At 36.0% G+C, this 14,172-nt stretch overlaps 4 protein-coding genes across 4 annotated transcripts; 3 read left to right on the top strand and 1 right to left on the bottom strand.

Annotated features, from left to right (window-relative positions):
* Positions 1 to 790: 790 nt before the first annotated feature.
* On the top strand, positions 791 to 3,478 carry LOC137711596 (cytochrome P450 CYP749A22-like). Its single transcript, XM_068450851.1, has 5 exons — positions 791 to 1,092; positions 1,189 to 1,418; positions 1,496 to 1,728; positions 1,810 to 2,188; positions 2,290 to 3,478. The coding sequence occupies exons 1-5, from the start codon at positions 810 to 812 to the stop codon at positions 2,716 to 2,718; spliced, it is 1,554 nt and encodes a 517-aa protein (XP_068306952.1). The 5' UTR covers positions 791 to 809; the 3' UTR covers positions 2,719 to 3,478.
* Positions 3,479 to 4,431: 953 nt separating this feature from the next.
* On the top strand, positions 4,432 to 4,866 carry LOC137710150 (cytochrome P450 CYP749A22-like). The gene has a single exon (XM_068449099.1). The coding sequence runs from the start codon at positions 4,432 to 4,434 to the stop codon at positions 4,864 to 4,866; it is 435 nt and encodes a 144-aa protein (XP_068305200.1).
* Positions 4,867 to 4,887: 21 nt separating this feature from the next.
* On the bottom strand, positions 4,888 to 8,074 carry LOC137710149 (beta-glucosidase 13-like). Its single transcript, XM_068449098.1, has 10 exons — positions 8,002 to 8,074; positions 7,695 to 7,888; positions 7,535 to 7,604; positions 7,394 to 7,452; positions 7,232 to 7,307; positions 7,064 to 7,141; positions 6,891 to 6,978; positions 6,452 to 6,752; positions 6,242 to 6,357; positions 4,888 to 6,124 (listed from the first exon to the last, which is right to left on the bottom strand). The coding sequence occupies exons 1-10, from the start codon at positions 8,072 to 8,074 to the stop codon at positions 5,878 to 5,880; spliced, it is 1,302 nt and encodes a 433-aa protein (XP_068305199.1). The 3' UTR covers positions 4,888 to 5,877.
* A 3,593-nt stretch (positions 8,075 to 11,667) lies between these two features.
* Positions 11,668 to 13,740, top strand: LOC137711157 (cytochrome P450 CYP749A22-like). Its single transcript, XM_068450365.1, has 5 exons — positions 11,668 to 11,956; positions 12,053 to 12,282; positions 12,360 to 12,592; positions 12,674 to 13,052; positions 13,154 to 13,740. Exons 1-5 carry the CDS (start codon positions 11,674 to 11,676, stop codon positions 13,580 to 13,582), a joined length of 1,554 nt encoding a protein of 517 aa, XP_068306466.1. The 5' UTR covers positions 11,668 to 11,673; the 3' UTR covers positions 13,583 to 13,740.
* The last annotated feature ends 432 nt before the right edge of the window (positions 13,741 to 14,172 follow it).

The raw sequence follows: 14,172 nt of genomic DNA, 5'->3' as shown, positions 1-14,172 counted from the left end.
ATTAATGTGCTCTTTTATTTGGAGTGATGTTTGTTCAAGTTTTCAATTCAATAATTGTTTGGTCACGTGTTCATTTGTGATTGAGAACTTATTCGTTTTAGCAAGATTTGTTGCTCTTCTTTCAACGGCCAAGCCTTATTCCCAAAAAAAATGAATGGCTAAATTTAATCACTAAATCTAATTGATAACCAAAAAAAAAAAAAAAAAAAAAAAAAAAAAAAAAAAAAAAAAAAAGAAGAAGAAGAAGAGTAATGCTAGAGAGACTAAATTTGTAAATAAAATTTTGAAAACTAAAAAATATAGAAGTTGATGATTGGTTTATTACTTACACGTTGATACACGTGCTTATTTTTATTGGTAATACATCATTTAGTTTGCAAATTTAGTCTTTCTAACACTAAAAAAAATTACAAGGCTACAAATCCCGAGTATTCAATAGGACCAGATCCTTTTCCTGGGAATTCGGGGTATTCCGTGATCTTGACCGTTTATCGTACATCGTGTGGTTAATTGTCCTTAGGTATTATTTATATTTAATTTTAAATTTCAAATAATTTCTGACCGCACGATATACGGTAAATGATGATGATCGTGAGATTCTCCGCATCATTTTCCAGTCATAGCACGCGACATTGTAGCCATTTTGTTAAATCTAATACTGCGGCAATGTCTTTGGATTGTAGTAAGTAGTCAGAAAAGGAAGCTAACAATCAGAAGCTAACACGTTTAGGTGTGGGGTCATTTGTCTTGAGGATAAAGATGAGGAAACTTTGGACTCCGGACTGGAAAATTTGATCAGTTAATAAAAAATGAGTTCTTTGGGAGGCATGGTGGCCATTCTTTCAAGCCTTCTGTGTGTGTTTCTTGTCTTTGTCCTCATCAAGATCCTGCACAAACTATGGTGGACTCCGACTCGGATACAAAAGATGATGAAAGCGCAGGGGATCAAAGGTCCTCCTTACAGACTTATCCATGGAAACACAAAAGAAATATCCGACATGAAAAAGGAAGTCATGCGCAGGCCCAAGAATTTATCTCACGACATAGTTTCTGGAGTTGTACCTCACATACACTCTTGGTCACAGATATATGGTAACAACTAACAAGCTATGTCTCACTTTTAGTTAATTGTTGTTTTTCAAATTGTTCCGACTTAAATTTTGGTCATTTTTTTGTACGAAATTGTAGGGAAGAAATATCTTCAGTGGCATGGTTCTCTTGCACAGTTGGTCATTACGGAGGAACCTGAGTTATGCAAAGAGATAATGAGTAACAAGGATAAAGCTTATCCGAAAAGAGAGCCCGATACCTTTGTGAAGAAACTATTAGGAGATGGCCTTGTGACAACAACTGAAGGTGAAAAATGGGGAAAAATGAGAAAGATTGCTACCCATGCCTTCAATGGAGAATGTTTAAAAGTAAGTTTTTTACAGTTACTGTGGTAAAGATTGCTGAAGCTAAATTTGTTGATAGCATGACGGTATTATTTGTCTAGAGTATGTTTCCAGATATGGTAGCTAGTGCTGAGACGATGCTTGAAAGGTGGAGAAATTATGAAGAAAAAGAAATTGAGGTGTTTGAAGAGTTCAGGTTGTTCACTTCAGAAGTGATTTCGAGAACAGCATTTGGCAGCAGCTATTTAGAAGGACAGAACATTTTTGAGATGTTGATGAAATTAGCCTTCCTACTTTTTACAAACGCCCTCACAGTCAGGATTCCTGGCATCAGGTAATCTCGGTTCATTCCACAAATATTCTTGGAGTGTTACTTGTGTTCTCATGGTTGTTAGTCTTTTGCTTAATGTTGCAGTAAAATTTTCAAAACTAGTGACGAGATCGAAGCAGAAAAACTTGAGAAAGGTGTATATGCCTCCATAATGGATATCGCTAAGAAAAGAGAAAAGACGGCAATGAGTGGAGATGAGGACGGCTTTGGGAGTGATTTTTTTGGATTACTTTTGAAGGCTCGTCATGATGCCAATGGCGACCAGAGGATTTCGGTGGATGATTTGGTTGACGAGTGCAAGACTTTTTACTTTGCTGGACAAGAAACCACCAATACTTTGCTTGCTTGGACCGTCTTTCTTCTAGCACTCCATACGAATTGGCAAGAGGAAGCAAGAAAGGAGGTCATAGAATTATTTGGGAAACAAACTCCAAATCTCGATGGCATTACCAAACTGAAAACAGTAAGAAAGTCAACCACTAATTAATCAACTGCTTATCTTAAGTGGCAAAACTAAGATTGGAAGTACTCTTGATTTGGTATCCATTTTTCGTGTTCATGCAGATGAGTATGATCTTCAACGAGTCTCTAAGGTTATATCCCCCTGTTGCTGGTTTTGTAAGGAAAGTTGAAAGGGAAGTTAGACTGGGAGATGTCATTGTTCCTGCTAATGTTGCATTAGTTATCTCAAATCTATCATTTCACCACGATCCTCGAATCTGGGGACAGGACGCACAACTTTTCAAACCAGAGAGATTTGCTGAAGGGGTTGCTAAAGCAACTAACAATAACATAGGTGCATTTGTGCCGTTTGGAATAGGACCTCGAAGTTGTGTGGGCTTAAACTTTGCAACCAATGAAGCAAAGATTGCTCTGTCAATGATTCTACAACGCTACTCCTTCACTCTATCCCCAGGTTATGTTCACTCGCCCATTCAGTATGTGACAGTTCGTCCACAACACGGAGTTCAGGTAATGCTTCACCCGCTTTGAACTGCAAAGGCGAATGTGGTGCATGAATCTTGCAAAGTATCATCTAATCAGCTCCTGATTTATGTATTAGTCAATTATCATTTCATCTTTTTCAAGATATGATTCTGCTTACTTTGGCAGCACTTTTGGATAATCTGTCCCAAGTTTTTGTTTTTTCTTTTGGTTTGTTATAAAGAATCCAACAAGAAAATGCAAACGTAACCGACCGATGATTAGGAATTGTTTATGTGGAATATGAAAGGGGCCGACAAACATCATTCGAGATGTTTAATAATATTTAAGGGTGGATACAGTTTAATAAAATAAAAATGAATAGTAATATAAAATGTTGACGTAACTTAACTGTGACTACACAAACAAAAAGGCACGAAAAGTGAGAATGCAGACAATCTTTGTCCCTTTAAAATTCACAAATGGTCATAATAACAATCTTATCCATTCGAGATGTCTAATAATATTTAAGGGTGGATACAGTTTGCAGTGCCGTCTGCAGATAGAAAGATACGGGAAGTTCATTGCTCTCTGTTTTTGTAAAGGAAGTTCAATTTTTAACAATGTGTAGCATTGATTACCATTAAAAAATAAAAATAAAAAACAATACCTGGTTGTTGAAACACGAGTATCAAATTATGTTGAAAAATAGTTCAAAGTAAATATGTGTTCATTTGTTTGGAGTGATGTTGGTTTAAGTTTTCAATTGTTTGGTCACGTGTTCATTTGTGATTGGGGACTATTCATTTTACTAGGACTTACTACTCTTTTTTCAATAACCAATCATTATTCCAAAAAAAATGAATGGCTAGATTTAATCAATAAATCTAACTGCTACAACAACAAAAAATAAAAAATTATGCGGCTACAAATCCTGGGTATTCAATAGCACGGGACATTATAGCCATTTTATCAATCTAATAATATGGCAAGAGAATTGTTATTGATACTCCAAAAATCTCATTCTACACTCTTAAATTTTCTATATTTGGAAAGAAAAATACACTTATAAGGAATGTATAATGAGATTTTTGGAGTGCCAATAACACTTACCTATGGCAATGTCTTTGGATTGTAGTAAGTCGTCACAAAAGTAAGCTAACACGTTTAGGTGTTCTAGATGGGTCATCAGTCTTGAGCATAAAGCTGAGGAATCTTTGGACTCCGGACCGTTGAAATTTTGATGAGTTAACAAAAAATGAGTTCTTTGGGAGGCATAATAGCCATTCTTTCAATTTTTAAATGCAGAGTATTGACGATCCAGAAAAGAACAATGATTGGCTGTTGGAAGAAGAATAGTAAGACGTGTTGAAAAATCAATTAAAAATGAATGTGCTCTTTTATTTGGAGTGATGTTTGTTCAAGTTTTCAATTCAATAATTGTTTGGTTACGTGTTCATTTGTGATTGAGAACTTATTCGTTTTAGCAAGATTTGTTGCTCTTCTTTCAACGGCCAAGCCTTATTCCCAAAAAAAATGAATGGCTAAATTTAATCACTAAATCTAATTGATAACCAAAAAAAAAAAAAAAAAAAAAAAAAAAAAAAAAAAAAAAAAAAAAAAAGAAGAAGAAGAAGAGTAATGCTAGAGAGTGATACATCATTTAGTTTGCAAATTTATTGGTAGAAAAAGAAAGTCAACCACTAATTAATCAACTGCTTATCTTAAGTGGCAAAACTAAGATTGGAAGTAATCTTGATTTGGTATCCATTTTTCGTGTTCATGCAGATGAGTATGATCTTCAACGAGTCTCTAAGGTTATATCCCCCTTTTGCTGGTTTTGGAAGGAAAGTTGAAAGGGAAGTTAGACTGGGAGATGTCATTGTTCCTGCTAATGTTGCATTAGTTATCTCAAATCTATCGTTTCACCACGATCCTCGAATATGGGGACAGGACGCACAACTTTTCAAACCAGAGAGATTTGCTGAAGGGGTTGCTAAAGCAACTAACAATAACATAGGTGCATTTGTGCCGTTTGGAATAGGACCTCGAAGTTGTGTGGGCTTAAACTTTGCAATCAATGAAGCAAAGATTGCTCTGTCAATGATTCTACAACGCTACTCCTTCACTCTATCCCCAGGTTATGTTCACTCGCCCATTCAGTATGTGACAGTTCGTCCACAACACGGAGTTCAGGTAATGCTTCACCCGCTTTGAACTGCAAAGGCGAATGTGGTGCATGAATCTTACAAAGTATCATCTAATCAGCTCCTGATTTTATGTACTAGTCAATTATCATTTCATCTTTTTCAAGATATTATTCTGCTTACTTTGGCAGCACTTTTGGATAATCTGTCCCAAGTTTTTGTTTTTTCTTTTGGTTTGTTATAAAGAATCCAACAAGAAAATGCAAACGTAACCGACCGATGATTAGGAAGAACAACCGATTACTCAGGCAGCTATAGCAGGATCTCAGCCTTGAAGGAAAGCTTGGAACCACTTAACGGAGAGCTTGGGGTAGCGCGTGTAGTTACTGAAATCAACAAAGTAAATACCAACTCGATTGAACCCCATGCCCCATTCAATGTCGTCGAATAGAGCCCAATAGAAGTACCCTTTGACATTCACTCCATTCCTGCAATAATTTTTGTTAAGAATGAGACAATATATTTGTTTCAGTTTCAAATAAAAATATATATCATCCCTTACTTAATTGCCTTATTGATTCGATACAAGTGACGAGTAACAAAGGAAATTCGATATGGATCCTCTAGAAGTACTTCAAGTGGAGAGCCATTGTCCTTGTGATCAGAAAGTCCTACAAAGAAAAGGTGTAGAAGTTATGTCATCCTTTTTTGTTTTTGTTATGCATATTTTGGTTAACAGTATATATACAAGCATTAACCGAAGCATAAGAAATCGAACCATTTTCAGAAATGTAGAGTTTTGGATTTTGATAATTATCCTTTACGTACTCCAACAGCTTCTGCAGCCCTTCCGGCCAATGACTATCGGTCTGCACCATAAGGAAAAATTTAACCACACACTTTCCTCAAACAAAGACAACACCGATGTTTCATTTCTTACAAAACTAGCAAGAACATAGAATCTTAAAAAATTTCTTACCACACCAAGAATTTCTTCATCTTTGATAGCTGAAACAATCAAAACACGATCAACACGACGGAATATTAAAACTATCTTTGATGTTTGATTTTTCGTTTGTCCTTATGGCTCTAGAGAGCAAGATATCTTACCTATTGTTTCGGCCCATTGATCGAAGGAATAACGCAACGCCTCACCTTGAGGAGGAGCCTTATGTTTGGCATATGTTGATGTATAATAATTGATACCAACCAACCCTAAACTCCCATTGAGCAGAACTTTGTCTTCTGCGGAAAAAGTGGGAAGCCTATCCTTCACCCTCTCCTTCATACTTTGAGGATAATCTCCGAATACTAATGGTCCCATAAACCTAATGCACAAATAGTAGCATTACTAACGAAAAAGCTTATCATAAAATGATTAAAACATGCAAGTTCTCATGATCATCAATGATCATGTGATCATGAAATGGAATGCTTCTACTTACCATCCGAGGTAGAAGTCAAAAAGTCGTCCTGCTGCAGCTTTATCTTCCTCTGATTGTGTATAGGGCAAAAAATATTGTGAAGCGAGGACGATTCCCAATTCACCCTTTTGTTGTTCCTAGAAGATGACATTCAAACTAATCTTTAGTGATAAGATTAAAAAGTTGAAACAATTGAATTTTTATGAATTTCCTCGAGTCTTCAAGTCTCACTTGATATTTTTCTTTGTAGAGCTTAACCACAGTGGCATGGGCAAGGATAATGTTATGGGCTGCAGTGTAAGGCTCTGTTGACGAGTTACCACCAAACTTGCATGGACCGACAGTCTCGAAACATTTCACAGGAGACCCTAATGCACAAAGGGTTGATGGAAGTGAACACCTCCCTGGTGGGGAAATCCCAAGTTCATAACCAAATTGAGCAAGAATGTTTGGCTCATTAATTGTGAACCAATGTTTAACTCTGTCTCCAAAGTTTTTGAATAAAAGCTCGCTATAGTCTCTAAAGTCATTCCTGGAAAATCGACCATATCATTATTATACATTATGAGATTGATCTTATGTTCTTTATTTATCTTATCAAGTTCATATTTTTCAATTCATGTTTACAAAATGACATATGCGTGCAAAATGGTTTTTTAAAAAGGCTTACACGAACGAGCGATTCAGTAAGCCTCCATACTTCTCTTCCAGGGCTAGTGGCATGTCAAAGTGATAAATCGTCACGAAAGGTGTGATGCCTGCGTTAGAACGCAGAAAATACATTAAGCCAAACGCATACTTAATTCAACCATCCAAGTACATAAAAACTGGTAGCTTTCTCACCATTTCTTATTAGCTCATCGATCAAGCTATTGTAGTAATCAATACCCTCTTGGTTAATTCCGCCACTTAAGCTTCCCTCTGCGTAGGATCCATCAACACCCCATCAGTTTCTTATAAATGATCAAACAAATTTTAAAAAGAACAGAATAAAGAAAAAATGATTTTTACTTGGTAAAATCCTACTCCAGGACATGGAGAATCTGTAAGAATTTAGTCCAGCGTCCTTGATAAGCTTAATATCCTCCTAAAATTCAGATTAGAGTATATTAGCTTAATTTTTTTGAAGAACAAACTGGATTTTTAAGGATGTTTTGACCTTTTGCTACTCGCCTTGTATCGTTTATATCCATCGACTGCCATGGGGAATTTTGTACTGTTTCGAAGTTTTTCTGTAATTGAAATTTGTTGGCTGATCATTATTCCGAATGGAAAAATTATGAAGATAAGATAACTTATTAAGGTTATGTAAACCTGGGAGTGTTTCCATGCGATGATCCCAACCACTCGGTCCTCTCCCTCCTTCTTTAGCTGACCCTTCGCTCTGCGCTCAACATACATCGATTAATATAACAAAATCTATTTTAACAAAGAAATTTTGAGGCTATATAGGCATAACTCATTTTACATGTACCTGTGCAGCAGAAGTGGCGGCTCCAAACAGAAAATCGGATGGAAAGTCTGATCGTTTAATTTTCAGTTCTTCAACAAGTTTAGGGTTGCTTAAATTTAACTGAAAGTTGAACCCACCCACTGTCACATTTGCTACAACTCCGTGAACATGATCCCCCACGGACTGATGTTCAGCTCCATTTAAATGTGCTAGTTCTGCAACAACATATCATTGCACGATGAACCACTTTAAATGACCATAAATCGAAAACCTGCGAAAATGTAGAACAAGATGAAGAAAATGACAAGGGTTAGGGATGAATGTTTACCTAGGCCTCGACCTTCCACAGATGAACAGGCTAGCAAAGTGATGAGACAAATGGCAATGAGACCACGAGCCATCTTTGTCAACGAAGAAGATGATATTTGAGATGTCCATAGCCACCTTTTATATTGGCAAGCAATAGGATGCTCAGAAACTAACCAGAAGCAAGTTTTCGTTTGGACAGGGGACAGTTTGAAGGCTAAACATAAAGTAGCTTCAACTGTATGAATTTGTTTTTAGATGCTCGGTTTCAGCCTGCCAAAAATACGGAAGTAACCCAAAAACAGAAAGAAGGAATACCGGCCGGGATAATTCTTTTCAACAAAAAGTACTCTAGAAGATTTTATTGCAATAAGGGCGGAAAACTCAAACTCCATATATATTCATACTTTGATTAATAAATATTTCACGACTGGTCCAATATTTGTAGCTAATATTGTGGTAATGTTTAAAAACCAAATAGTGTTTAGTATTGTTCTTCTAGGGTGCGTTTCTTTGGGCTCATTAGCCTTCATTGGACTGGACTGGACTACACATTAGTGTAGTCCTGTGTTTGTTACTTACATGGACTAACTTTAATGGGATAAAGCCGGACTCGCGTGGACTATCTCTGTCACTAGGAGGTCTTAGCGAGACCCCCAAATACCATGGAATTGCTAAGACCTCACCTGCTCGCTTCGCCAACATCACCTACACCCACCAACCCAGAACTGCAAAGAACCTAGAATCCAGAATCAAGTCATCTCGTTTCGAATCATGGAGCACCCAGAATCGCCAGATCTTCCTCTACTCGTTTCGAATCGCGGAGAACCCAAAACCCAGAACCCAGAACCCAGATCTTCGTCTGATGAGCTTGGCCGTTCCCTTCTCTGCAAATTGAAAAAAAAAAAATTGGGGATTTTTCTGGGTTTGATTTGAAGAGAAAAGTAAATTAAAAGAAGATAAATATGAGTTTGAATTCAAGAGAAAGCAAATGAAAAGAAGAGAAGATATGGATTTTATTTTTTCTGGTTTGAGTTTAGCAAATCTAGGCGTGAAGAACCAAAGTAAATGAATGAAGAAAATAAAGAGACAGGGGAGAGAGAGTCCAATAAAAATAGGTGTAATTTGTTTTTTTTTTTTTTTTTTAAGATCTAAACAGTGTATTAATAATTGTAAAATATTTTAGTCCGTGATTTAGTCCGATAGTATACCAAACACTTCACTATTCTTATTCAGCTTAGTTTAAGCCAAGACAGTTAGTTCAGTTCGAAATAGTTCGGTGCAACAAACGCACCCTTACAGTCTACAAAATGTGGTCATAATTCTTAGCATTTGCCTTTGTTGAAATCATAAATGTTTGGGATAAAAACCATTATTATTATTATTATTATTATTGTTGTTATTATATCTTAGAACCGTTTAATACTACAGTTTAGTGATATTATTCTTTTTTTGTAAGTGAGAGATCTTAATTATATACAAATGGTTAATCGAGAAATTGAAGTTGACGCGGCAATGGGAGGGCTTATTTATGATACATGGTCCCTTGCTAATTCTGTTGAGTCTGTTGTTTGATTTTACCCATAGGGTGAACAACCGTGCGGCACATGAAGTAGCAACTTCCGTCTCAATGGTTGGTGGTGCCCATAAATGGAATTGTATAGGACCTGAAATTTTTTTTCAATATTTTTGCAAAAGATGTAAACTTATCTATTAGAATCTAATAAAATTTATCATTTGACAAAAAAAATAACGAGTTCAAAATTAATTTATTCTCACTCTCTTAATGCAATTATATTATTGTATAAAAATAATTGCATGCGTAGAAAGAGTACCTACTCTCTAGCCAAGGAAGCTATGTCAATGCCATGTCAGCTCAACGCCATTTAAAATGGACAAGGAATGTCCGCCCTTTCACTTTTCGTGCCCTTCTGTTTTGTGTGGTCACGGTTAAGTCAGGTCAACATTTTATATTATTTTTTTATAGAAATAATAAGATAAAAATGAATAGTAATATAAAATGTTAACGTAACTTAACTGTAACTACACAAACAAAAAAGCACAGAAAGTGAGAATGCAGACAATCTTTGTCCCTTTAAAATTCACAAACGGTCATAATAACAATCTTATCCATTCGAGATCTCTAATAATATTTAAGGGTGGATACAGTTTGTAGTGCCGTTTGCGGATACAAAGATATGGGAAGTTCATTGCTCTCTGTTTTTGTAAAGGAAGTTCAATTTTTAACAATGTGTAGCATTGATTACCATTAAAAAATAAAAATAAAAAACAATACCTGGTTGTTGAAACACGAGTATCAAATTATGTTGAAAAATAGTTCAAAGTAAATATGTGTTCATTTGTTTGAAATGATGTTGGTTTAAGTTTTCAATTGTTTGGTCACGTGTTCATTTGTGATTGAGGACTATTCATTTTAGTAGGACTTACTACTCTTCTTTCAATAACCAATCATTATTCCTAAAAAAATGAATGGCTAGATTTAATCAATAAATCTAACTGCTACAACAACAAAAAATAAAAAATTATGCGGCTACAAATCCCGGGTATTCAATAGCAAGGAACATTATAGCCATTTTATCAATCTAATAATATAGCAAGGGAATTGTTATTGGCACTCTAAAAATCTCATTTTACACTCTAAACTTTCTATATTTTGAAAGAAAAATACATTTGTAAGAAATGTAGAATGAGATTTTTAAAGTGCCAATAACACTTTCCTATAACAATATCTTTGGATTGTAGTAAGTAGTCAAAAAAGTAAGCTAACACGCGACGTTTAGGTGTTCTAGATGGGTCATTTGTCTTGAGCATAAAGCTGAGGAATCTTTGGCTATTGGAAGAAGAATAGTAAGATGTGTTGAAAAATCAATTAAAACTGAGTGTGCTCTTTTATTTGGAGTGATGTTTGTTCAAGTTTTCAATTCAATAATTGTTTGGTCACGTGTTCATTTGTGATTGAGAACTTATTCGTTTTAGCAAGATTTGTTGCTCTTCTTTCAACGGCCAAACCTTATTCCCAAAAAAAAATGAATGGCTAAATTTAATCACTAAATCTAATTGATAACACAAAAAAATAAATAAATAAAATAAAAAAGAAGAAGAAGAGTAATGCTAGAGAGACTAAATTTGGAAATAAAATTTTGAAAACTAAAAAACATAGAAGTTGATGATTGGTTTATTATTTACACGTTGATACACGTGCTTATTTTTATTGGTAATACATCATTTAGTTTGCAAATTTAATCTTTCTAACACTAAAAAAAATTACAAGGCTACAAATCCCGAGTATTCAATAGGACCATATCCTTTTCCTGGGAATTCGGGGTATTCCGTGATCATGACCGTTTATCGTACATCGTACATCGTACGGTTAATTGTCCTTAGGTATTATTTATATTTAATTTTAAATTTCAAATAATTTCTGACCGCACGATATACGGTAAATGATGTTGATCGTGAGATTCTCCGCATCATTTTCCAGTCATAGCACGCGACACTGTAGCCATTTTGTTAAATCTAATACTGCGGCAATGTCTTTGGATTGTAGTAAGTAGTCAGAAAAGGAAGCTAACAATCAGAAGCTAACACGTTTAGGTGTGGGGTCATTTGTCTTGAGGATAAAGATGAGGCAACTTTGGACTCCGGACTGGAAAATTTGATCAGTTAATAAAAAATGAGTTCTTTGGGAGGCATGGTGGCCATTCTTTCAAGCGTTGTGTGTGTGTTTCTTGTCTTTGTCCTCATCAAGATCCTGCACAAACTATGGTGGACTCCGACTCAGATACAAAAGATGATGAAAGCGCAGGGGATCAAAGGTCCTCCTTACAGACTTATCCATGGAAACACAAAAGAAATATCCGACATGAAAAAGGAAGTCATGCGCAGGCCCAAGAATTTATCTCACGACATAGTTTCTGGAGTTGTACCTCACATACACTCTTGGTCCCAGATATATGGTAACAACTAACAAGCTATGTCTCACTTTTAGTTAATTGTTGTTTTTCAAATTGTTCCGACGTAAATTTTGGTCATTTTTTTGTACGAAATTGTAGGGAAGAAATATCTTCAGTGGCATGGTTCTCTTGCACAGTTGGTCATTACGGAGGAACCTGAGTTATGCAAAGAGATAATGAGTAACAAGGATAAAGCTTATCCAAAAAGAGAGCCCGATACCTTTGCGAAGAATCTATTAGGAGATGGCCTTATCACAACAACTGAAGATGAAAAATGGGGAAAAATGAGAAAGCTTGCTACCCATGCCTTCAATGGAGAATGTTTAAAAGTAAGTTTTTTACAGTTACTGTGGTAAAGATTGCTGAAGCTAAATTTGTTGATAGCATGACAGTATTATTTGTCTAGAGTATGTTTCCAGATATGGTAGCTAGTGCTGAGACGATGCTTGAAAGGTGGAGAAATTATGAAGAAAAAGAAATTGAGGTGTTTGAAGAGTTCAGGTTGTTCACTTCAGAAGTGATTTCGAGAACAGCATTTGGCAGCAGCTATTTAGAAGGACAGAACATTTTTGAGATGATAATGAAGTTAGCCTTCCTACTTTCTAAAAACGCCCTCACAGTCAGGATTCCTGGCATCAGGTAATCTCGGTTCATGCCACAAATATTCTTGGAGTGTTACTTGTGTTCTCATGGTTGTTAGTCTTTTGCTTAATGTTGCAGTAAAATTTTCAAAACTAGTGACGAGATCGAAGCAGAAAAACTTGAGAAAGGTGTGTATGCCTCCATAATGGATATCGCTAAGAAAAGAGAAAAGAAGGCAATGAGTGGAGATGAGGACGGCTTTGGGAGTGATTTTTTTGGATTACTTTTGAAGGCTCGTCATGATGCCAATGACGGCCAGAGGATTTCGGTGGATGATTTGGTTGACGAGTGCAAGACTTTTTACATTGCTGGACAAGAAACCACCAATACTTTGCTTGCTTGGGCCGTCTTTCTTCTAGCACTCCATACGGATTGGCAAGAGGAAGCAAGAAAGGAGGTCATTGAATTATTTGGGAAACAAACTCCAAATCTCGATGGCATTACAAAACTGAAAACAGTAAGAAAGTGTACCACTAATTAATCAACTACTTATCTTAAGTGGCAAAATTAAGATTGGAAGTAATCTTGATTTGGTATCCATTTTTCGTGTTCATGCAGATGAGTATGATCTTCAACGAGTCTCTAAGGTTGTATCCCCCTGTTGCTGGTTTTGCAAGGAAAGTTGGAAGGGAAGTAAGACTGGGAAATGTCATTGTTCCTGCTAATGTTGCATTAGTTATCTCAAATCTGTCATTTCACCACGATCCTCGAATCTGGGGACAGGACGCACAACTTTTCAAACCAGAGAGATTTGCTGAAGGGGTTGCTAAAGCAACTAACAATAACATAGGTGCATTTGTGCCGTTTGGAATAGGACCTCGAAGTTGTGTGGGCTTAAACTTTGCAATCAATGAAGCAAAGATTGCTCTGTCAATGATTCTACAACGCTACTCCTTCACTCTATCCCCAGGTTATGTTCACTCGCCCATTCAGTATGTGACAGTTCGTCCACAACACGGAGTTCAGGTAATGCTTCACCCACTTTGAACTGCAAAGGCGAATGTGGTGCATGAATCTTGCAAAGTATCATCTAATCAACTACTGATTTTATGTATTAGTCAATTATCATTTCATCTTTTTCAAGATATTATTCTGCTTACTTTGGCAGCACTTTTGGATAATCTGTGACAAGTTTTTGTTTTTTCTTTTGGTTTGTTATAAAGAATCCAACAAGAAAATGCAAACGTAACCGACCGATGATTAGGAATTGTTTATGTGGAATATGAAATTGGCCGACAAACAGCCTATATAAAACTATATTTGATGTCTCAATCAAAGCCACACCAACAAACTCCAACTGGAGTGATTCGAGCCATCTCCAAATTGACGTCCACAATCCAAATTTAAATAGAGCTACACGATACTAAATTCCAAATGAGCTCTCCAACTTCAAATATCGTGAGTGTCACCAATTCTTTGGACTCTAATGCCAATTGTTTGGATAATCTGTGACAAGTTTTTGTTTTTTCTTTTGGTTTGTTATAAAGAATCCAACAAGAAAATGCAAACGTAACCGACCGATGATTAGGAATTGTTTATGTGGAATATGAAATTGGCCGACAAACAGCCTATATAAA

The sequence above is a fragment of the Pyrus communis genome, chromosome 12, assembly GCF_963583255.1.
Source record: "Pyrus communis chromosome 12, drPyrComm1.1, whole genome shotgun sequence".
NCBI lineage: Eukaryota > Viridiplantae > Streptophyta > Magnoliopsida > Rosales > Rosaceae > Pyrus > Pyrus communis.
The sequence above is the reverse complement of the archived record's forward strand: the minus strand, read 5'-3'. Positions and strand labels throughout refer to the sequence as shown.

What these genes read in the sequence shown, in the direction of transcription:
- LOC137711596 (XM_068450851.1), top strand. Translation starts at nt 810, where the DNA reads ATGAGTTCTTTGGGAGGCATGGTGGCCATTCTTTCAAGCCTTCTGTGT. An exon ending in CTCTTGGTCACAGATATATG is followed by an intron (nt 1,093 to 1,188) that starts GTAACAACTAAC and finishes ACGAAATTGTAG; the next exon opens with GGAAGAAATATCTTCAGTGG. An exon ending in TCAATGGAGAATGTTTAAAA is followed by an intron (nt 1,419 to 1,495) that starts GTAAGTTTTTTA and finishes TTATTTGTCTAG; the next exon opens with AGTATGTTTCCAGATATGGT.
- LOC137710150 (XM_068449099.1), top strand. Translation starts at nt 4,432, where the DNA reads ATGCAGATGAGTATGATCTTCAACGAGTCTCTAAGGTTATATCCCCCT.
- LOC137710149 (XM_068449098.1), bottom strand. Translation starts at nt 8,074, where the DNA reads ATGGCTCGTGGTCTCATTGCCATTTGTCTCATCACTTTGCTAGCCTGT. An exon ending in CGATGAGCTAATAAGAAATG is followed by an intron (nt 6,979 to 7,063) that starts GTGAGAAAGCTA and finishes GTTCTAACGCAG; the next exon opens with GCATCACACCTTTCGTGACG. An exon ending in TTACTGAATCGCTCGTTCGT is followed by an intron (nt 6,753 to 6,890) that starts GTAAGCCTTTTT and finishes TCGATTTTCCAG; the next exon opens with GAATGACTTTAGAGACTATA.
- LOC137711157 (XM_068450365.1), top strand. Translation starts at nt 11,674, where the DNA reads ATGAGTTCTTTGGGAGGCATGGTGGCCATTCTTTCAAGCGTTGTGTGT. An exon ending in GTCAGGATTCCTGGCATCAG is followed by an intron (nt 12,593 to 12,673) that starts GTAATCTCGGTT and finishes TTAATGTTGCAG; the next exon opens with TAAAATTTTCAAAACTAGTG. An exon ending in GCATTACAAAACTGAAAACA is followed by an intron (nt 13,053 to 13,153) that starts GTAAGAAAGTGT and finishes GTGTTCATGCAG; the next exon opens with ATGAGTATGATCTTCAACGA.